This window comes from Glandiceps talaboti, chromosome 2 (assembly GCF_964340395.1).
Source record: "Glandiceps talaboti chromosome 2, keGlaTala1.1, whole genome shotgun sequence".
NCBI classification, from domain to species: Eukaryota; Metazoa; Hemichordata; class Enteropneusta; family Spengelidae; genus Glandiceps; species Glandiceps talaboti.
The window spans coordinates 25,556,790-25,581,934 of NC_135550.1; the positions used below are offsets into that span (position 1 = coordinate 25,556,790).

Here is a 25,145-nt window from a genome sequence, read left to right on the forward strand (position 1 = left end):
ACAGCTGGGTTGACTGGGGTTATACGCTCATGGTTCAAATCTTAACCAAAGACTTAGCTACTCAGAAACAAATGGCAGTTACTTAGGCTTGAACCATTTTACAGCCTACATATTTCAAGCCAGTTGTACTAATCCGACCATATCACGACTCCCATATAAAGGCAGAATTAAACATATTATAGTTAACAGACAGATGTCAAAGCTTAAACTATGCAGTATTGTAATGTTCACAATTTCATCCAATCCGTCAAACTATAACATAAATAGCAGTCTTTCAACAACCACATAGTTTGATGTCAAAAAGTGTCTGAGAATATTATAGCTACAAACTAAGCAATAATTATTTTAAACTTATTGTCACATACATCAGCAAAGCAGTTTTGTAGCCAGTTCCATTCACTGCATTTTGAGTGATCTAGAGTCAAATTAATTAAAGTTCTTTGGTTTAACAAATCAGATATATTACCTTACTTGATAAACACAGCTGGGTTTTTTTGAGAATGAATATTCAATATTCAACTCCCAGTTCACAGTTCATGAAAATTCCTAATCACATAGTCAAAACATGAAGTGATATTTTGTCTTGAAGTACATTTCTGACGATGCTGATGAGATGTCAGGATTCATTTCCAAGAAATGTTTTTGACTCTGTGAGTAGAAATTTTCAAATTTTCACTTTTATTTTTCATTATAGGAGTAAAGCAGCAGACATTGCAAAAGAAGCAGACAAGTTAACAGCTACATTTAGCAGACAGACAACACACTGCACAGCAAGTGATGCTGCCAATTGAAATGAGACTGTAACTGTTACCTTCATTATTCTCAGCTATAGGTATAACCTCCACATTTCCAGTGGTCTTAGAGGAGGTAAGTGAGTTACTACTTGACTGCTTCCTTACTGAAGAAAACAGCAGTAACAAAGTCAGCATAATATAAAACCAATTAGACTTTATAAAACAAGTGTACACCAATATATTGACCAAGAAATTGAATTTTTACCAGGTTTCAAACAAAAATATGCCTTTTGACTCAAGAAGGTAGAACAACTGAGAAAAATGCAAATGACAAATAAAATAGTCACGTATCACTCACAAATTAGTGGTTGTTACTTCTCTATGATAGTTTTGTCTAAATAGTATATATAAGAATCATAGTCTTTTTTTATAAAATTATTTTTAAAATAATTTTCACATTACAATTATACATTACATTACAATTTACATTACATTACTGTAACATTACATTACATTACATTACATTACAATAACGAGATGTACAGGTGGAAAACATAAAAAATACATAACAACAGAAACACAAGAGGCAAAGGGATAACTTAAATAAATAAATTACTACAATCAGTGTCCAGAAGAACTGACCACATTGTTTATCCTTTTCACAATAGCAAGTTCTACTGAACGGATTTCTAGTTGCATAGTCTTGTGACAAACTGTTATCAAATCTTTGAATGACATGTTTTATACACATGCAAACCAAGTCCAATGTATGCATTCAAACAGAAAATTCATGATTTATCTTCTAGTCATTCGTCATAACTACACAGTTGGTTCTGTAGCAAGTGCTCTATATTTGCCTTCATTCAGCTGAAAAATACTCAAGATGTAATTAGGATTTTGTTATCACTTGGCTTTGACATGTAACATATTATTTCAAAGAATTGTAACACCTACAAGTGCAAATGATCAGAAACATGATAATTTTAGCTACTTTCAAAATCACAAAAGGGAACTTCAGAAGTGTCAAATGTACGTCAAAGACTTCTCTAACGTCAGATATGTACAAATTGATTGTCAGCTATCAATAGTTTCAGTTGAACTTAGTCACAATGTATCAGTGTTTTTGCAAAGCTTTGGCAATCACAGTAATAGAAAGGGGACAACACCATAAAAACTAGCATAGTTTCAAATAAATTGTACCATAATTTTGGTGGGATCGACTCAGACAAAATGGTTCGTGAACTCAAGTAGATTTTCCATGTTTACAGCCTTAATATAAACATTTTGTATTATAATTTGCACGGCAGTTGATAATTTGCTATTATAGCACAACTGAACACTAATGTTCAGTTGTGATTATGACATGGTGCGGTGTCTGGCTGTCTGTCTGTGAATGTGCGTGTGTGCTGCGTGTGTGTGTGTGTGTGTGTGTGTGTGTGTGTGTGTGTGTGAACAACAGAAAGTCAAAAACAGCTGGGCCAGTTGTTTTGAGTTTATTCAAACTACATTGACCAAATTACTAAGGACTGACCTGTACGTTTTCTTGTCTTTTCTTGCACATCTTTTTTCTTCTTATTTTTAACAATGATTTTCCTGAGCAATGCTTTAGGACTTGGCAAAGCTACTCCTGGCTTCAACTGAAATTTAATAATGAAAACAATTGATATCCATAAACATTTGTACATGCACTTGATTTTATGTATATGCAAATTTTCAACCCCACAATAAGTTTGACTGACTTAGTAATAGCATCCATTTCAATATGGCGACATTTGTGCATAGTGTATTTCAATACTAGATCAGGATTGATGCCTTCACTGTTTTCCCTGATGGTGTTTTGATGAAATTTCAGCACTTAAATGGAAAGGATACCTTGTGAATCACTACATTTAAATTAAAACTTGGATGTTAAAATGACATAAAATGCATTGGTTTCATTCACTTTCACTTATCAGTATGGATTTTGCATTGATCGAAATCTAACATAGGCAGAAGTGAAATACAGGCCTTGGTTACTTGGGGAACTTCCATTATTGATGACAGCTTATATTGTTACACAATTACAACAACAGTATAAACACTTGATAAAAGTTAATGGCTTTGCAATTAAGCCATGTGTATGTATGTGAACAACTATAAATTCAATGTACATGTACCTATACATGTATGTCAAATTGTACTTACCAAATTATACTACATCACTAATTCTGCCTATTAAAGTTCAGATCATCAATGCTAGTGCTGAACTGTACATGAAAGTGATTGAAACCAATGCATTTTATCTCATTTAACATCCAATTGATAATTCATAAGGTACACATGATCCTTTACCTTTAAAGGGCCATGACAGATTAACAGGATACAAATTTGGGCGAGAAAAACAATTGTCTGTCAGTATAGAAAAAGTATGTCCTGTACAAAAGAATTATCTAATTTATACATCATATGGCTTATTGACAAGATACTAATAATGTGAGAACCTGGGATCCAAACATTGAGCTTTAACTGTCAAACAAAACATTTTGTGCTTTAACACAGTTTGGTATTTGAACAGAAGCACACCTGTGTAAGCCATGACATCTTGTGAATTTTTATTGAACCTGTCTTCATTTTGTATCTTTTATATTTCCAAAAAGTTCCATATTAAATGTTACATACTTACCACATATTCCTCCAGTGCATCAATAAGTAACATATCACCAAAAATGTTCCTACAATAATTTGCCATTTTAGCCTGTTGTTTTGGGCTGTCAACACAAACAGCAAAATAAAGTAAAAAAGGAAAAAAATTAGTCATTTCTCATATTAGCATGGCCCATACACAATAAGAGATATTGGCAAAAAGTATATATTCTCTTCCTCTTTATATTTGATCTGTATCACCTTGAACCCAACACATTAGTATTACATACATCCTCTTTTAATACTTGTATTTTTATAGGTGATAAATTTAGTAGAGCTTTTGATGTTTAAGTTTATGTTTGATGATGTTTTTAATACCCAAAATGACAAAATTGTTTTATATAATGCTTCTTGCGTTGACTATATTTGTGGACCCATTCCTTCCTTGAGTCATTTTCATAGTATATCATTCAAATCTTACAAATTGTCATAAGATGTCATAAAATCAAAGATGTAGGAATAAATAGTAGTAAGAAAATACATACGAGCAATGGTTTTCAAAGGAAAGAATAACGGGAAAGTCTGATGTCTTAAAGGCACTTTCTGCAATTGCTTCAATGACGTCCTGATAATAGAAACAAAAGATGTATTTCAATGCAACATATACAACATGATGCGACAGCAGTGTTGCTCATCCTTTTTCAAGTCTGAGCTGAATTTACTTGACTTTTTTTATATATGGCCATTAAAGTAATTCTGAAAATTACATGGCACCCATCCTGCCCAGTGAGGAAATATAACCATACCCCATTGCCATGATGAAATGATAAATGGGTACATGTAATTCAATGGACATTTTATATCATGCAACTTTGCAATTTCTCATCCCTTTATTCATAAAACATGTAAAATTTGAGTGAGAAAATTATGAACATTGCAATTTTTTATCAACAATTCACAATTTGTCTGGCTTCAAATTATATAAATAATTCAGTAACTTTGGCTTTGACAATATCATAAAGCATGTTGTCATGAACTTCAACAGCAAGTCTGGATAATTCTGCAATGCATGTCCTGTCCACTTGTAAATTTTTTGTCTTGCATTATAATTATTGCGACAGGGAAGTGCGTAAATGCAATTGAGTCAATTCAAAAATTACATGAAAAGATAAAAACACTTTGTGTGGTACATATATTTTGACATCCTATATCATGCAACTTTAGAGTTTCTCATCATTTCCTCTAATACAACTATTGAAATTTTTTTAATTTTAGATCGATTTACTAATTTTCTGGCTTCAAGTCCATATTAATATTTCCATCAGTAAAAAATAAGGTTACAACTAACAACTAGTTTTCTGTTTTGTCGACATTTACTAATATTATATACTTGCTTCAATATCAGAACATATCACGACACACATCCTGCCTTGTTGATCAATTAATGATCTCTTGCACAACTAAATAAAATCATAACAAAAAGCAATTTCACAAGTACGTGTGTGAATTCTGATCAAACAGCTCTAACACAATTCCACTTCACAGTTTCTTGACCTCTCTTCTAAAACAAATTAATTATCCCAATTCACTAGTCTAATGAATTATCTGGTTTTACTCGGACTCAGTAAATTCAGTCACCATGCAACCTTGGATTTTCTGTATTTCATGATGTAAATATGTTATTGTCCCTGTCCAGATACTCAGACAGTCAATTTAACCTCACATCAAGACATTGAAAGGAAATGGTTATGCTGTCAGACTTGTGGTTGAGTTGAAAGGAACAACCATTGTTCTGTGGGAATGGTTATGCCAGCAAGATTTCAGGGAGGGGTGGAGGATTCCTTAGATCAGATATGCTAAATCTAAAACATGGTCTATTTTTGTACCCAAAACTTATTAAATTGGCAAAAGTAAGTCTTATGGACATCTGAGGAAGGAAGGAGACTGCATGCCTGTACACCTCCAAAAGCTACACATGTACCCTATCAACACAGTTATACTCAAGAGTGTTATCAGACCATATTACTCAAAAATACATGGTAGTATACAACTTGCAAGTGGCAGTGCGGTCAGAATTACAAAAACTGTAGTCGTCACATACATACATACATAATACGTACACACACACACACACACACACACACACACACACACACACACACACACACACACACACACACACACACACATACATACATACATACATACATACATACATACATACATACATACATATATACATACAACTGACCTTAAATGATATCTCAGTGCACATAGTGTAACCATGGGTGATAATTGGTTCTTCTTCTGGTGCTTTACCATCCCAACAGTCCAATTCTACACAACGACATCCAGCCAGTAGACACTGTCGATATATTTCAACTGTTGATTTCCCTGTCAATTGATGTCCTGAAAGATTTTCAGAGAAAATAACAAATTGGTAGGAGTTTAAACTTTTGAAACATTTATTTATACAAACTATAGAATTCCCCTGAATTTCCTAGTTTTCATACACACACATGCACGTGCACACATACACCATTTAATATGTGAAAACTCTACCCTCTCCTCGGAATGTTTTGTGAGAAACTGTTGTTGAGTCCCAGTACTTTACAGTTTAATACTGGGAGTTCATCAGGCTCATAGCAACACGCATGTTCATTCATTCTGCATGATGTACATGAATACAGGTTCTTGGATGTTGAATTTGGTGTGGTCAGATATAGTTCACTTGGGGGGAAAGACCCTTAAAGTTTGTCTTCCAGCACAAATTTATATACTTTTAAAGAACTTTTCCCCTATATAGGTGAACTCTGGCACAATGCAAATAAGGAATAAGGCAGTCAATATGGTGTTTTGAACTTAGGATGAGTAAGAGCTTAAAGTGACCACAAGTCTAACAATGTACTCACACATACATGTATGTGTTAACTACAATGAATATAAATATGTATATACAGCTGTGGAGCTGAGAATGTCTGAATAAAAAAGTGGTATATTTTCTCTCTCTTTTGCTATTGGTAGGACAGAAATGTATTTTTCACAGTTTGTACTATTTTGGGCCGGTGGCTTAGCAAGGCAATAACTGTAAGAACATTGTAGTAGTAGTAGTAGTAGTAGTAGTAGAGTCTAATACCTGGAATCTAGTTTTTGAAGCGACTTATAACTACATAGTAATATAAATGTTGTCTTACCAGTAAGGTATGTGTTGTGAGATGAGTTGATGAAGTAATGAGCAAGAGGGTGGTCCATATCTTCATCATGTAGTTCATACTTCTCTGCCATCACAATGTAATTATCAAAACTCATCAAATACTTAGTGAAGCCCTCAATGGAGATGTGACCTAAAGTGGAAGAGAGGAAAGGGTTCATAAAACATTACAAAGTAAAGCAATACTGCCCTGAATCTGTTTTATCACTGACCATGGTATACTCCACCCCACCATTTTTTAATAGCACAACTGAATTGAGGTTCAATAGCCTATAGGCAAGGCGAAGGGTGACCAATTGCATTAGTACTTGGTGGGGATATTACTTTGGGTGTCTAGTTGGGAAAATGTTTAAGTGAAAATGATCTCAGCCTAGGTGTATTTAAATATGGGGTGCTACGAAAATGTGATTTTTGATAAAGAAACTTAAACTCAAAAACTACATTATCCTCATCATTGGCCTGAAATTTACTAGGCATATTCTTAGGAATGTGTAGCGGACGAAGAATTGCTCATAACATGATCATTTCCATCAGTGATATGCAAATTAGATCTAAATCTGCATTTTGGTTAAAAATATATAATATATCTCAAAAAATACTTGGTGGACGGGAATGAAATTTGACAGGGATGCTTCCCAAAGTGTTATTCTGCATATATTGTTCATGACACGCAACTAGGACCATACCCTCAGCCACAGCCTGGTGCCAGTATGTTTTACAAAGCTAACAACACAATTGGGTAGGCAAGTAAATAAATATTCAAAATATATACTGTAAGCAAAGATGCATAGGAACAAGACCATGACCATGGCAACAGTCAAATGATGTATATGGCAAAGCTAATAACAGGGATGGATAGGCTGATAGTTGATAAACGTCTATAAATGATCACATGTATGCCTAGTAACAAGACTATACCCATAGCAACTGCCAACAATGGTGTATATTACAAAGATAACAACAGGGATTGATAGACAAGTGCATACATCCAGAAAGTGAATGCACATATGCCAAGCAACAAGACCACACCCATAACAACAACCAAATGATGGTGTGTATGGCAAATATAATGACAGGGATGGATAGCCAAATGAATCAACGTTCAGAAAATAAACAAGTATATGCCTAGCAACTAGACCACATCCATAAGAGAGAAATGATGGTGTATATTACAAAAAAAAAAACAGGGATGGTTGGCAAGTGTATAAACATGTTGTAAAAGATGACACATAAACTGTACGATTGTGCTATAATACCATTTTTTTAAATCATATCTCCATCCTTTCTACTTTAGTATTAATTGCAAGTATGTCACCATTAATTGCAAGAATGTCACCATTCTTAGAAATTGCACATGTTTTTTCCTTTCTTTTCATCAGTTGATACATTCTGGATTTCATATCTGATCTCTTTTAATTTTTGACATATCATCCACATAATTACATCTTTTATTTCCAAGTTGTTGTTCTCATCATCAGTTTTATTGTCATCATGTTTACATGTACACAACCTGACTTGTGTTTGTAACTTTTGGTAGTCCCCTTTCTGAGGAAATTCTACACCATACATCTCTGTCTTGTGCATATTTGATATTGTAGAGGTACTGTAACATCGTATACTACTGGGTTGCCAAAATGGTGCATGGAGACTTCATTTTCCTATACTGTATGTCATCTATAAACTACATGTACAAGTATGACATCTAAAGGCAACTGTACATGCAGGGAGTAAGATTTCTATTTGGTATATACATGGTATCAATAGTTAGAAAGGTTACTAAAATTATTACGATCTGCAAATGAGATGTTGCAAAAACTGTATCATATAGTACTCTAGGAGAGAGTGGGAATACCATTCATGATACATCACAGGGATACATTATTCACACTGTGCATTTTGGTAGATAGAGTTTATAAGACATCTGACACATCACACTCTTACTACCGGTAGTACATTTTCAGTGAGTGAAGTAAAAAGAGCATTTATGGTCATTATATCTAGCCTATTACACTGGTGTAATGAAAAGCAAAGGACCATTACTGATGCATGGTATTTGTGATAATATGGTATGAAATTACATCCTCATATCTTTTACGAGTAATTTTTTCCATGCAAATGAATATGATATAGCATTACAGTTTTAAATTATTGCATTCAGTGGTTACAAGGTACGGTTAGTTGAAGCAGTTATACTATGTATCTAAGGCTGTACCATAATACCATGTGCAATAAATGCTGTCGGTCATATACACCCAATATCTTATATTTGAGCAAAGTACCCAGATTCACATTTTGACTTCCATCAAACTCCAAACACTTGTACAGGGCATATACACACAGTATTAAAGTTATTACAATTTTGTTTTCATTATTCATTCAGTTGACATTACACTGTGTCTTCGATTCAATGGGTAACTTTCAATAATGAATTAGCTTGAAGGAAGCTGAACACCATCAAAGATTACTTATTAGAAATGAATGCAGAGATCCCTTGGATTCTTTGGACTTTGATATTATTAGAATTAATATCTTATTTACTACTGGGGGATGAAAAGTGGAGCTTGCCATTGTTGGAGACTGCTGGGGGGTAGTAAGTTTGAAAAGATGTAACAGACATATGATACAGCGTTACTACATCTAACCTCAGATGGCTTGCTTGCATTTTGACATTTAACAATGAAAATTGATCAAGGGAAAATGATCAGATTGGCAATATGCAAATTAAGTCTATACAGTGATTTTTGGTGAAAAATAGGGTTATTAAAACTCAAAAACCACTTGGTGAATTGGTCTGAAATTTGGTGAGGATGTTTAAAGGGATATATGTCTATTTCTAAGACATACACACTTAAATTCATTATTAGATTTGACCTGTCTGCTCATATCTTTATATTTGACCTCTGACCAGTCCCTACTGGGTCAAAATTGTGAACAAATATTGATTCATTTATTAGTCAAACAGAAATTGAAAGTATTTGGGTAGTGTACTGGCTTTTACACGGACTTGTTTTTAATGCCTTCAGTGCTGGACAACAACTGGGTGTGGTTTGAATCGTGCCACAAGATCGTGAATTCAAATTGATGTTGAATACCATATAATTCAATCCATGGCAATATATATTCATTTCTTCCTTAAATCCATACATAGACATTGCCAGTGTTTGATTCATTTCAGTTTTGTTGTTTTAATATTTTTAAAGTTACTGATAAATTCAAAAAAACCCAAATTACTGCAATGGGAAGCATGGCCATGTGTTTTATCGCCATATTTGTTATCATTCATTCTATATACTTGGATGTGGATAAAGGGATGCCTTAATAGGTGATAAACATATAGTATGATCGTACACTCAGTTGAGCTGAGACACAGTTTACATACACAGAGTCACATAGCTTGCATGCCGTGCCCCTGAGAAGAGAAATTCATCATAAAAATTTACAGTTGTTCTAATGTGTAGAATATGAAAGACAAAATTAGTGTTTGTGAGAGTCAGACTTGATTTCTGCATTCACTATTGAATCAAAGGTGTAAAACTTTATCCTATACATTGCTAGTTGCACACTCCTTCAGTGACAGTCTCAATACCTCATTCTGTTCAAGAGACTCATTTTAAGTGTCACATTCTGCAAATACACACCCATGATAGTGAAATAAAAACACACAAGTGTATAATGTTACACCTAGAATACTACTACTTTTATGGTGACAATTAAATTTCAATTTTACAGCACCTACATGATGTATTGCCAAGTGAAATTAGTCAAGTAAATCTAATATGTTACATCAGAAAGTCTTTGAATTACACAAGATTATCCAATCTCTTGAATTCTAAACACTTAAACATGCTGTGACAAAGGGCATGATGTTAACTACTATAACTACAGTGCTTTAAGATGTTGATAATTATGAACAGTATTGATAAAATTGCAATAAATGAACTAATGATAAAACTGCAGTGTTAATATGTTGGTAAATGAGCTATTGATAAAACTGCAGTACTAATATGTTGGTAAATGAATTATGGATAAAACTGCAGTACCACTATGTTGATAAATGAATTATTGATAAAACTGCAGTGTTAATATGTTGATATAGTTAAATATTAATGACCGTCCTATATTTTGAGACTGAAAGTTAAGTCATTTAGTCTAATTTCTATGTATTCAGCGTACTTTAAATGCATATGTTAATAGTCAAGTGGTTATTGATATGGACTGCCACACATGACATCATCCATGACAAAGGATTCTATCTGTATGAGTGCTGTAATATGAGTATTGATATGCCAAGTCATCATAAACATTGATGCCAATTAGTCCTTGCAGTGACATAAAAACGTTTTTTAATAGTCGTCATCAGATCACCACACCATAATCATGACATGTATCTGATAACATATCACTACACACTGATGCCCAAAATGTAGTCAAATTCATCCATGAACATTTACCACAATACTCTACCAATGCTGATATCATATCACTGTACTAGCACTTTAACATTTTTAGAATGTATAGTTTGTGACTCTGTGATTTTTGACAGGAGTTTAGTTATAACTGATAAATGTAATATTTGATTGAATCTACGGTACTTTGCGAAATTATCTTGTTGGTGATTCTGATTTTATATCACTGAATGAAAAAAAACATATTGCTCACCTTTTTTGGCAAATGACCCATTTGGTTCATAATCATCAATCAATTCCCGTGCCTTAACTTCAGTATACAGTGGGAAGAGAACTTCATTTAGTCGAGGATCTCGTTGTTCACTGTTCAAAAATTTCACAAATTGTTGCACTGTCAGGTAAGGTTTATTTTTAGCACCTCTGTAAAACAAAGCAAAAGAGATATTGCTTTATAGCACAACTGAACTGATAAGGCTCAGTAGTGCTATAGGCATGGTGCGGTGTCTGTCCGTCTGTCTGTCTGTATGTGTGTGTACAACTTAAACTCGAAAACTGCCAGACTGATTGCCTTGGTATTTTGTGGGCACATTACTTTTGGTGTCTACTTGGGAAATTGTTCAAAGCATTACAGGTGTGTGATTTGGGTCAAAAAAATGTCAAAAAAGTTAAACTCAAAAACTACTGAGCAGATTGGTGTGAAATTTGGTGGGAACGGTCTTATAGGTGTATAGATTGAGAATTGTTCATGACATGGTGATCTCATCAGTAATATGCAAATTAAAGTCTAAAAATGTGTCTTTTTAGTCAAAAACCTATAATTTCAATATTACTGAGCAAATTGGGCTGAAATTTAATGGGGATGCATTTTGGTTGCATAGATGAAGATATATTAAGCATATAATGATCTCATCAGCTATATGCAAATTATGTCTAAAATGTGAACTTCAGTCAAAAAACTTATATCTCAAAAAGTACTCGGTCAGTTAGACTGAAATTTGGTGAGGTGTTTCTAGAACTTAGAAGTGTTATTTTCCAGATTTTGTTCAAATTGTTCTGACACGATTGGTCCTAGCAACCATGACCATGCCCTTAGCAACAACCAAATGCCAGTATATTTTGCTAAAATAACATCATATGATAAGCAAGTGAGTAAACATTTAAAAAATGTATGCAAATATCCCTAGCAACCATGACCACGCCCATGGCAACAGCCAAACGATGGTGTAATTAACAAAGATAACAGAGATTCTTAACCAAGTGAACAAAACATTCAAAAAGTGTATGCAAATATGCCTAGTAACAAGACCATGCCATAGCAACAGCTAAAAGACCACATATATTGCAAAGATAACAACAGGGATTAATATACAAATGACTTGGTATATCGCAAAGATAACATCAGGGATTCATAGACAAGCAAACAAACATTCAAATAATGTATGCAAACATGTCTACCAACATGACCACACCCATAACAACAGCCAAACGATCACATATATTGCAAAGATAACAACAGGGCTGATTGGCAAAAGGATAATCATTCAGCAAATGAACACCTATACCTAGTATGGATCAACATGTGGGTAAACATTAAAAACTATACAGTTGTGCTATAACGCCGTTGGTGGCTATTTTTCTAAAATGTTATTGTCCTAAATTACACTACCAAAATTCCTTTTTGTTTGTGTATTTCTACCTTATATATTATGTATGTAGTAGTAGAAACCATGACTAAAAAGTAAAGGTAATACTAATAGTGCCCCCTAGTGGCAATCTTACAGTAGCTGTTGTTTTTCCTCCTGAAAATTCATACCATGACGATTAGTGTCTGGTGTTTTAGCATATTCAGTTTGAAATACTTTCTTGAAGAGATAAAGTTTAGGATGCTGTATTTATTCATGTTAAGTTGCCATGGTTTTTCATCAATAAAGAAAAATTCTTCTATTTGATTGTGGAAAAGTGACAACTTTAATAACAGACATCAGTATGAATTAATATCATATTGTGTGTAATGAGTGACCACTCAGGCAAGAAGTTGAAATCATGAATATATAAATTTCAGAAACAATGCTCAATAATGCATAATTCATACTTTCTTTCTACAAAATATTTGTATCTTGTGTACTCAGCAAGTTTAGTTTCAAATTGTATTTGATTCAGCATTAAAGTGGCCATATGGATGAGGATTGGGGTATTTATTTTTGTTTTTTTTTATTTTATAAAACAATTTCATCATGGCTTCCTACTTGAAAAATCAATGTGAAACTACATATGCCAAGTCCTTGTTTGTAACTCAAAAAATTGCAAAATGTGACAAATGTGTAAAATGTTTCTTATTGTACATACAATAACAAATTATTTACACATTTATTTTTATTTTTTTGCAATGTATTGAGTTACAAACAAGGACTTGGCATATGTAGTTTCACATTGACCTTTCAAAGTAGGAAGCCATGATGAAATTGTTCTATAAAATAAAAACCCAAAATAAATACCCTAATCCTCATCTATATGGCCACTTTAATGAAACAACAAGTCACTTCTTGTGACCTACCAACATTTAGTGTTTTCCTATCCTTTACAACTTACATGTGAAACACATTAATGATAGAAAATAAATCTAATGTATGAAATTGAGTGCTTTAATTAATGTATGTGTACTGTCAAAGGAGAAAAAAGGATTAACTGGCTTTAATAGATCATGTCATGTGTTTTAAAGCAGAACAGATTTAAATCCCCCCCCCCCCCCCTAGTACTGTCAATTTTATATATCCACATCACATTATAAACGCTCATTGAGTTGAAGAAGGAGAACTCATTTCACTTTCTGTGCTTAAATCAAAGTCCCTTTTGGACTCATCACTAGACTGTTTACAATCATGAAAACTAGATTTTAGCATGAAAAGACAAACATTGAAATTGATAGTTTTTAAAGTACTCACGTTTCTTGAAAAACTTTATCAATTTCAGCACGATGTGTTAGACGACTGTAGAATATGAAAAAGTCGTCAAATGTAAATTTGGCCACTGGAATAACATCATTCTGCAAGTGAAACAAAGTGAATTAACAAGAATTAGTTTATTTAGCATGGCTTTGAAGAAGTATTAAGATCAAAACCAGAATTTGGGAGATGTGTAGATGACATATTTGTCTCACATGATGATTAAAGGTGATTTTTGGCAAAGAAGACTGGGTAGATTGGTGTGAAATCTGGTAAAGATATTTCTAGGTATGTACAGACGTACATTATTCAGTACAAAATAATCTGATCTTTGACATGCATATAAGGTACAAGAATGTTAATTTTGGTAAAAACAAATCTTAAAATCAGAAACTACCTGGCAGATTTGTGTGGTATTTTGTTAGATATGTTGCTATGGATGTCTAAATGAGATTAATCTAGGTAAGGTGACCTGATCCTTGATACAAATTAGGTAAAACTATGCAATTTTTGGTTGCACATTTTAAACTCAGAAAATGCTTGGCAAAGACCAGTTTGATAGTTGGTAATAATGTTCCTTGAGATGGTAGCAATGGTAGCTAGATCAATGTGTATCATATGTATATTTAGATATGGAAATGCTATTTTTGGTCAAAGATTGTAAACTGAGGTCATTGTTAGAAATAAATGAATTCATGTATATTCAGTTGTGCTACAATACCATTGGCATCATTTTCAATTTACATTATTCACTCATACATTTACACACACACACATGTGCGTGCGCGCACATGTGCATAACTGAGCAACACCTCAAACGAAATGATCAATATCCATGAACTAAAAAAGTCTAGGTTTTGTAAATATTGATTGAAATCATCTTTATTTTATTTCCTGACTAGACGTGACTTGATGGTTTCTTTCATCTCATAACTAGTCTATTTTCATTGATTTTTCAAGTCAGTAGCGGAAATTGATGTTGGTTCTAAAATATTGTATTCATCACCCCAGGCTTCATAATATCTCAATCATCGATGCATTTTAACTTTAATATGTGTACACTCATGAGCTCATCAGACATGATACTATTAACATTCATATTTTAATATTTCAAAGTGCCAATCTGACTCAGTGTGTGTTTTTATATGAAAACAATTTCAAGTTCTAAGAACAAGTTAACCAACTGCCACCATAATATTTCTATACATATATTCTAATAGGAGACTATTCAAGCTGCCTAACTCTAGCAATAGTTCATAGCACGATCTTTGGTATATTCAATTTTTAAAAGGTGTCAGTTTGGGTCAAAATCAAAACAGCTGTATCAAGATTGACCTGAGACTAACATTTGATGGGTATAGTGTTCCTATAAGGATGTAACATATATGCTATTTTGATCTAAAATGACCTGGTCACAAAACACAAAAACTGGTTATTGGTACATTATATCTCATTATATTGGTATATTAGATCTCCCATGTCCAAAACTTCCAAAATTATTATTATAATTACTAGTAACCATGACAATGGTATCTGAACAATTACTGCATGAAACCTTGTGGACAGGAGCCATCTATTGCTATATATGCGGTCATAGATCAGTAGGAGGTAGCTAAATGGTCCAAAATTGAACAGTTGCGGGGCAAAGTGCTAGATCTAGCACTTCGCCACTTTTTGACAAAGTGCTAGATCTAGCACTTCGTCAGTTTTCGCCTCACCAGAAAACAATGAAGTGCGGGACTGTAAACAACGAAGCGCCTCCAACGGCTTGATATAACGTGGTCGTTCGCATCGATAAACGTCCACATACATGCGTCATGTCAGTAGTCCGTGTACGTGGTCGTGTGGCGCATGATCGACTCCAAAACTTATCTTTGGTCGATTGTAACAACGACACGATTCATCTGAAGTTTGTTAAATGTTTGCCGAGTAAAACGGCCGGTTGAAAGTTCACGTTGCCGTACGGTTGTGTCATGTCGCAGGGGTTGTGTGTTCTGTTACAAACCTGCCTTGTCAATATCTCGCGGTGGGTTGACTTGCGCGATCACAGAAACAAGTGTTATTATTTTACCCCTTTCATATACAATTGGCTAAAACACGTCAATATCATCGATATTATCGACATTGTATTGTATTCTGATAGAAACATTCTGATACATATCTCGGGAAACTAGTGCCTGTTGGCGGGACTGTACTTCAGAATCTGCAATCTACTCTGTAAACAAGGACTAACCACTCGGTATTTCTTATACCATGTCTATTTTAGACAATCATAACGTCTTGAAATAAATTTGAAAATCACTGAAATCTTTATCCAGTATCCATCTTTCAGTATAATCACCTGTGTGCTTATTTTCATTCTAATCTATGAAGTAGTAGAACAAGAATATTGTGCAAAATCATGTCATAACTCTGGTGATTTACACGAGGTAGAGCGCACCTCCGGGGACACATTTATTCTATAAAAATCTTTAAAATTTCTCCAAACTGGTTGAACGGATAGTTTTATTTTGTTGATCTCTCAGAATTGACAAAATCAATATGGGGGTCATTGTGTTTGTTTTTAAACAAACCGGCACCCCTTTCTTTCCACGGATCCTATATGGTTAATACAGGATTTGGCAGCCATGCTGGATTCTAAAAAGATAAGTTTGACAATAGGCACTTTATTTTCAGGATGCATTCCATGTTAACTTGCGATGTGCTTTTAAGACATACTATAGTCGTTCCCACTTATCACAACCTTACCTATGAGCTCCCACAATCTTTCTCGTATAAACCATTTCTTATCGCTATTTCTCGAACGGTCGTCATCTGTATTTCTTACTTGTGTTAATGATATATGCAATCCAGTTCACGAAGTGATGACGTTTATTACTGCTCCACGATCCTCGGCGTCACCGTGGCACTACGCTCATTGTAGCATTATGAAGTCACTTCCTCTGGACCGAACCAAACTATAACCGATGGCTATTATTATTATTTCTCACATTGGATATAATTTCTGAGTAAATAGGAATTACATAAGGGACGATATTGAAGTTGGTGATTGTCTAGGAATGCAAAAAAATTCAGTAAACAGTAATGTCGTGATGGTTTACTTGAGATCTGGCGAAGGCATGGATTATTTATTGTCGTTGTTTTCAGTCAAGAAGTTGGCAGTACCAAGTATATGGAATTTACAAAACAGTAGTAACGGGTTATTTATAGATTTCTATCAAAATATTAACAGCGATGAAGGGCTGAAATTAAAATTGTTCACACGAATATGTTTTCGCACTTATGTTTTCGATAGCAATATTTTTTTGTCATCTATTAACGATCTGATAATTATTATTTACTGAAAAAAAAGTGAATCTATTCAATAGAAATATAGCGAACATGATCTAAACCTACACCCAGACTTTATTTTCGTGTTCAACGATCAAGAAACATCTTCGCTCTCGCATCTAGACACACACTAACCCCCCCCCACACACACACACCAAGAAATTCAGTTTTCCTTTATATCATTTCTTTGTCATGCAATGTTACAAATGTCATTGCCATTAAATCTGCAGTATGAAGTCTGTGACGCACGCCGAACTAAATGTTTCTACTTCCTGAAATCTTAGAAGTTTCGACTTTATATGGGAGTGCGTTATTTGACATGAACAGCTGTCAAAATGGAGGTCTACGGTTGTTGGTAGTGGTGTCAAGCCGTTGTCAAGTACGGAGTACGAAACGTGGTACCGAAACGACCACGTGCTGTAGTTTTCGCCGCATACAACATCGAAAAAATACAAAACTGAACGTTACTAAAAATTACGAAGTAGAAACTTGTTTGTGCATTGGCAAAACATACGGAAAATCAAACTCTAAGGTCGTTAAACACGGGAAGTAACATTTTACTCTGAGAGTAATAACATGTCCATTACCGGTATAACATGACATATTTACCGATGACCTAGCACTTTGCCACACTTTGCCACTCTTTGTTGAAGTGTTAGATCTAGCACTTCGTCACTTTTTGACAAAGTGCTAGATCTAGCACTTCGTCAGTTTTCAATAAAGTGCTAGATCTAGCACTTTGTCAAAAAGTGACGAAGTGCTAGATCTAGCACTTTGCCCCGCAACTGTTCCGATTTTGAATTCTTTGTTACATGTCAGTAGACGATAGATTGCATAGCTTGTGTAAGTGACAAACACTCCTCTTCATAAAAGTCAAGTTTTCCTGAGTTGAACACAACTAGATTTTTTGATTGAGCCATACAGAATTTATCACAGTTATATAAACCATATCAAAGAATAGCCCAGTCATTTTTAGCAAGCCATGGCAACAATATAATGCTTTCTTTAATTAAGCAACATCATCGCCAATATGCCATCACAATCCAATCCTATGATGTTGTAAGATTTACTGAGTCTACCTTTTTATGTTAAACCATCATATCTTCAAAAATTACCAAATCTCTCTCTCTCTCTCTCTCTCTCTCTCTCTCTCCCTCCCTCCCTCCCTCCCTCCCTCCCCCCCCCTCCCCCCTCCCTCCCTCCCTCCCTCCCTCTCTCTCTCTCTCTCTCTCTCTCTCTCTCTCTCTCTCTCTCTCTCTCTCTCTCTCTCTCTCTCTCTCTCTCTCTCTCTCTCTCTCTCTCTCTCTCTCTCTCTCTCTCTCTCTCTCTCTCTCTCTCTCTCTCTCTCTCTCTCTCTTGTTTAATACAAAGCAATATCATCCAATTTTAATTCTATTCCTTAAAAGCCTGGAGTATCTATGTGTTATCATCAATAATTTACCCATGATGTGCTAGCAGTATAGTACAAGATTCTGTGATTGATATTCACTCATATCTTCAAGACAAACTCAGTAATTACAAGAGCAATAGTTCAATTCAAATTCACTTTCTTATAACACCTAACAACTAAATCTACCACAAATCCAAATCAAATCCAAATCAATGTGAATATGAATCAGTCAAGTATTGTATGGCTTTATTATACTACTAGCACAATCTACCCCCCAAAACTACAACAGAAAGTACAAAGTAATGATAGAAATTGACAACAAATAAAAAATGAATTAACATCTGAAAAAAATTATGATATAGGTGTTGTTACCTTTCCAGCTGGCAAGCCAGCTGCTTGCAGTGCATGGTCAACCCTCTTCCTGTCATCTTTACTACTGGAAAACATCTTTAGTATGCTATATAGAATATACAGAGGGTAGAAATTGATATAACATATTTTGAAGGCAATTCTAAAGTGATAACTATAACTGTAACATTGATAAATTGGTCTAGCTGTCAAAGATCACTTGAAAATAACATTTCTTTTGATAACTTCTTGATATCAACAAGAGACGTAAGATGGATAGGTCTTCATTAACCTCTGTCTTGGTACAAACAAGAGATGTGATACAGATAGGCTAACCTCTGTCCTGGTGTAAACTACAGAGACGTGATCTTGATAGAACTTTCAAACATGACTGAAATTTACTGATCACTGCAATTGATACATTGCTTCACACTGCATGGTCATTTTGAAATAAAGTTTGTACCATTAAGGCCCTGCTTGTTTTAAAATAATTTTTTTTTAAATATTTTTTTTCGCTTAAAACAGCAAAGTCCAAAAATGACATACAAGAGTACATTAAACCTTACGGTAGTTGGGAAATTCAATTTTCAATGTGATAGATGTCTATTAAGGTGATAGTAATGATATGATAGACACACTGATAACAATCAATAACAATCCAATTTATCAAACGTGATGATTTCTCCATACTGTTCATCTATCTACAAATTGCATTACAATTTGTTCTACAGTTTTAATATACAAAATGTTATAACTTCCTACTAGGTTGATAACAAATGTGCATATGTTGTGATGCCTCCATAGCAGCAAAATATTGAAAACTTACTGTTTTACAGGCACTTTTCCTTCCATGGGTGAAGTTATTATCAGTTTGGAGTACCTGACATGCAAACAGAAGTATTTCATGCAAATTCTCACAAATGTACACTGTTCTAGCTTTAATACTTCAACAATTTATACCTAGTCCATTATTACAATTTACTAACTTATGACAAAATTTATTGATGACAAAAATGCACCCTAAAAAGGTCAGTAATATGAAATTCTACACTTTAATCACAGTAGCATCAATTCAAATCCATTCTAATAAGTATTTTTTTCCTCCAGGTAAATAGAAATCAATGTTATGATCAATATAAAGTGAAACACTCTCAATAATCAAAAGATATCATATTCCATTTGTGACAATATCAAGTTTTCAACATACTTAAATGAATCAAAAAGTGCAAAATTTGTCATTGCTAAAATTATACAATATTTATGTTACCACCACCACATAAATTAAATATAATGCATCAAGAATTGTTCTTGGAGTATAGAGGACTGAAACATGTCTGGAAACTAAATTGCCAAGGTAGAGAAAAACACATATATGTTTATATTATTGTACAGAAGATTCGATATATAACTTACATCTTTTCCCAATACTGCAGTGGAGAGGCATTAAGTGCAAGCATGTTACAAGCCATGTCCAGTAGTTCATCAGTCCATTCCTGGAACATGTTTACAACTTTAGATTAATTCAATGCCAAAATAGTTTGAATCTTCAACTAGTTTTGCACCTGAGCAGACTATTTCAAAAAGTTTGAACAAAACAACTGACAACTTTGAACTTCAGGATTGATAGTAACAACTTCCAAAAGGTAACTCATTGTATGGTGATGTTATAACCCGTTGCTTTATTTTATGTCGGTCAATAGAGATAAAATAACTTCATTGATTGCAATGGTTGCTATAATATACCCACTAAAAAACTCTTGATTTGCTACCATTCTCACATGACCATTTTCAATGAATAGTTTCAGCATAAAATTTGTTGAGAAAACATTTCCAAGACAATGGTTACTATGATAATTACAACTAATTAAAATGTTTCTTAGTTACATTCATATTGCTACAAATGATACAATATGTGACAAAAGTTTCACCACTGAAAGTGAAGTTTGGTAATAGAATCTACTAACTGTAATGTAAAAAAAAAAAACTGTTACCTGGAAATGTTTTCTGACAAATTTTTTATGGACATTCATTGATTGAGTTATACTTGTCTGTATGTGTTGGTGATACTTTCAATTCATAATCATATTTTTAATATTAGCTTTGATGCCTTACAAATTAAGGAAACAATTAACATTGATTTAGTTGTTGTGGTCTTTAATGTCAATAATAACTGATAATTTTCAGCCAGGTACAATCTTGTCATCAGTGACATTTTAATTTTTTTTTCTGATCTGCCCATAGAGGGTATCAATTTTAAACAAATTCTCTGGAATCAAAGGGAAATAGGGTTGGCCAGGTCATAATTAATAAATAATAAGTCACTAGTGATTGATTATTAGAAATATAGATATAAGAGTAAAAAGGGTTGCCTTTACCATGCTTACATTATTAAAAATGAAATAATAACTTACAAGGAATGGTGAGAATAATTTGTCAGCTAATTTACAATTGACACTTTATAATTGTCAGCTGTCATAATGAATGCTAAATTTGTTGATTCTCAGTTGATATAGTTTTAATGAAGCAAAATGTCACTGTGAAAGCTGACATGTAAATTATTACTATTCTGTGAACAACAAGGTCCAAATCTCCATATATGATAAATATAATCATTTTCTGCAATGGACCCAATCATCCATAATTTAGTGAGGATTTATTGAATAATGTATTGTAGACGTACCTTAGCAATGGCTTCCTTGTTGGCACAAAAATTTACTATTTGTGTGTTAACAAAGTCTTGGCCATACACAATAGTCACTGTTTTATTTTCTAGTGACACATCAGGACTACCCATCATGCAGGTGTCTTTCAATTTTCCTTCCTACAAGACAAAGAAAGTATTAAAGAATAATTTATTATACAAGTATTAAAAAATAGTGTCAATTACATTGCAGCAAAATGTCATGAATACTTTATGCAAGGCTTCAAGGTGAGAGTTTTTTGCTGGTGGGAAGGATAGTATAGATAGTTGGTACCCATCACTATTACATTTCATGTATTATCTTTGCAAAAGACACTATTGTTTATTTGTTTGTCTTGGCTTGCATGTTCATGGTTACTCTACACACTTGTGTTAGCTGCTGTTATTTGTGTGGCCATGGTTGCTATGCAAATTCATGTTTACTTTTGAATGCTAATCCACTTTAAATATAAGGTGTGGATGTGATCTTCACTTTTTAAGCCTAATTTGCATATCACTGATCTGGTCAAGTTGCCTTCACCAAATTCACAACTGGACCCATAAAAATTACCTCTGTCAAATATCAATGTCGTCAGTTTAGTGGTCTATATACGTATTACACACACACACACACACACACACACACACACACACACATACATACATACAACTGACCTTAAATGATATAACAGCTAGCTAGTATATAACAGCTAGCTAGTACTTTATAGCTGTGTATTTTTTGTATTATTAAAAATGGCAATGATCTTAAAGATATAAGTAATATCTGATAAATATTTTGATTATAAATTTGACATCAACTTGCACCAGTTGCAAACACAGAACGTCGCTGATAAGGTATAATGATCTATACTAGGTCTTTAATAGCAACATATGACTATCATTGCCAGGTAGCCATAGGGAACTCTGTCGTCAACATGTCGTGACATTTGACTGTGATTATCACAGTACTTTCTAACTGAATAAATTGAAAATACAGAATGATATACATGTAGCTTGTTTTAAAAAAAAGCTTTGAAAAGGTTGATTGCTTTCTTTGTAAAGTATAATGTCTCTAGCTGTAATTTCAGGACTAAACTGCCGCAAACCTGGAGTGTATAGTGTGTAGCAGAAAACAACAGGAAATTACACCTCCTGTGTTTTCAATTGAGATACGATATCATGGTTGTTGAATAACAACATGAAAAGTCAGCATTTCCTAGGATTCACAGTCACAGTCAGATGCATACAGCTACATAGCCCAGAGACTTGACAACATTGTTCACTAGTTATATGTCAAGCCAGATAGCCAGGTCTCTGGGCTAAATTCTACATGGCTATGCTTCATCATCTATACCTTATATAATTTCTAAAAACATTTTGCACTTTTTCAGGTGTTTTTCAAATTACTTAATAAAGGTACGAGTTAATATTCATGCTGTAATTCAATCTTTTCCAGTTATGGTTTGAAGACCACAGATTAAGGAGTGTAATACTACATGTAGATATGAGTCAATGAACAAATATTCATTGACTAATCACAAGGTGTGCAAGAAATGATCGAGTCCTGTCCACATGGTAAGTATACCCCTAAATATTGCACCAAAGCATTAATTTATATGCATGATGAATATTCTTTCACCATTTAACCCTTTAAATGTCATGTAGAGTATATGTAGCCATTAATACCATCTAGGTTAAGTAATTTCTCAAACACACCCAGTGTCTATATGTTCCATTAAAAGGATTGTGCAAAACTTGAAGGAAATAAAGAATTCCTAAATACACTTTTTTATGTACATAGAATATTTCATCTTTAGACTTTTGGCTACAAATGTGTGTTGAGATTGTGAAGTGTTACATGGCCTCAGAACCCTCACAGCTTTCATAGTCCACACTACATGGCATGGTATAGCTACACTGTGTTGAGATAGTGAAGCGTTACATGGTAGTACATGTATACACTAAAGTGGCATTTGGTAGAAGATTTTGACTGAAATAAGACTGAAAATGTACTATAGATTGTCATTCACTCAAATGTCGTAAATAGAACCTGAACCTTCAAAATGAAAAAAAACATTGTCTCAAAAAGCAATTAACAATCAAGAAATATTCTGAACATTTACCTGTACCTCTTTTTAATGTAAAATAACAACGACAACAAAATATATACTTCACGCTAGACAGATCGAAACATGTTTGTCAGAATATTGACTAGAATCAAACCAGGTAGTCTACACTTACTAGTATTTCAAACAGTGTGTATCAGCAATTTATTGATCATGTCAAATAGTTATAAATGCAGAGAAAAATCAATTGGCCTTTTTAAGACTTAGTAATAAAATGCCATTGACTACATTTACCTGTAATCACCATAAATCAAATATACATGTGACTAAGACACTGCTGTTCAGAATGTATAATTTTGTATTCCTGTGCTTACTAAACCTTATTTTATTATTTTATCATTATCTTTATTGCCATAAGTATAAAAAGTATACAATGGAATTCGCTTTGGTTATACGTAGCTCGGTTAAAACACAAACAGTGTGGATATGAATAACATTAAAAGTGGTAAATATGTACATATATATGCTAAAACGCCAAAAAAATTATGAATCATTTAAAATACGAACTGACAGAGGAAAAAACTATTGTATTATTTCAAATATCTTCAAAGACATACCAAACAAAAAATCCATGCTTTGAATATTTCAAAATCAACCTTATACCACATCACAATGCTGAAATTTTCCTAATGAGAAAGGCCTCAGCACTTGCCTGATAACCATAACTGATATGTATTATCCCCAAGAGGAAAGGTTTCACATGCATACACTGAGAGATAACACTACTTTAATACACGATATATTTAATGTTGGTAACTTTTCATGCGTCTACTTCATTCACCTTCAATAATACATATACTGTCAGAATGAATATGGATTTTGTTATATTAATTCACAAGATATGTCTGGAGTATAGCTGATACAAAGATGTTACCTTCAGAAATTGAGACTTCAGGGTACTTGGATAAATTCTTAACATGTCGCCTAGATTCAAAACATCTAATACAATTTTGTAAAGACTTTTATATTAGCAAACATGGAACCGTGCCTTTCTTATATTATGCTATAGATGCTCAGCTGGTGCTATCTGTGTGACTCTGGGTGACAAGGATTTGACATATTTCTTAAACATGGAATAAGTAAACATATTTATCAATTCCATTCTTATGGAATTGAATTTTGAGATGGAAAAGTGGAGTCATATGTAAAAGTAACCCTTCTGTGCAGTAACACAATTTTATATTTCTAGCCATGATTCGTAATCATTTTTGACAAAAATTCTTAAGAAAGAACATGTTAAAACAGTAACAAAGACACATGACAGAAAATTAATAACTGGCACTTACAGTATACAAAATGAGAATAAATAAGTTATTCGTATAAATACTAGTACCCCATAAACCTTCCGAATCCTAT

The 25,145-nt window shown here is 33.6% G+C and overlaps 1 protein-coding gene across 1 annotated transcript in view; it reads right to left on the bottom strand.

The window, feature by feature from the left end:
* LOC144445979 (1-phosphatidylinositol 4,5-bisphosphate phosphodiesterase beta-1-like) overlaps window positions 1-25,145 on the bottom strand; it is an 84,391-nt gene that overhangs the window by 29,041 nt on the left and 30,205 nt on the right. The window contains exons 4-15 of the mRNA XM_078135638.1: window positions 21,664-21,804; window positions 20,397-20,476; window positions 19,810-19,863; window positions 19,008-19,092; window positions 13,916-14,016; window positions 11,227-11,393; window positions 6,551-6,700; window positions 5,608-5,765; window positions 3,902-3,981; window positions 3,397-3,481; window positions 2,266-2,371; window positions 812-898 (exon numbers count right to left, since the gene is read on the bottom strand). Coding sequence (XP_077991764.1) covers window positions 812-898; window positions 2,266-2,371; window positions 3,397-3,481; window positions 3,902-3,981; window positions 5,608-5,765; window positions 6,551-6,700; window positions 11,227-11,393; window positions 13,916-14,016; window positions 19,008-19,092; window positions 19,810-19,863; window positions 20,397-20,476; window positions 21,664-21,804 — 1,294 coding nt within the window. The remainder of the gene's footprint in view (window positions 1-811; window positions 899-2,265; window positions 2,372-3,396; window positions 3,482-3,901; window positions 3,982-5,607; window positions 5,766-6,550; window positions 6,701-11,226; window positions 11,394-13,915; window positions 14,017-19,007; window positions 19,093-19,809; window positions 19,864-20,396; window positions 20,477-21,663; window positions 21,805-25,145) is intronic.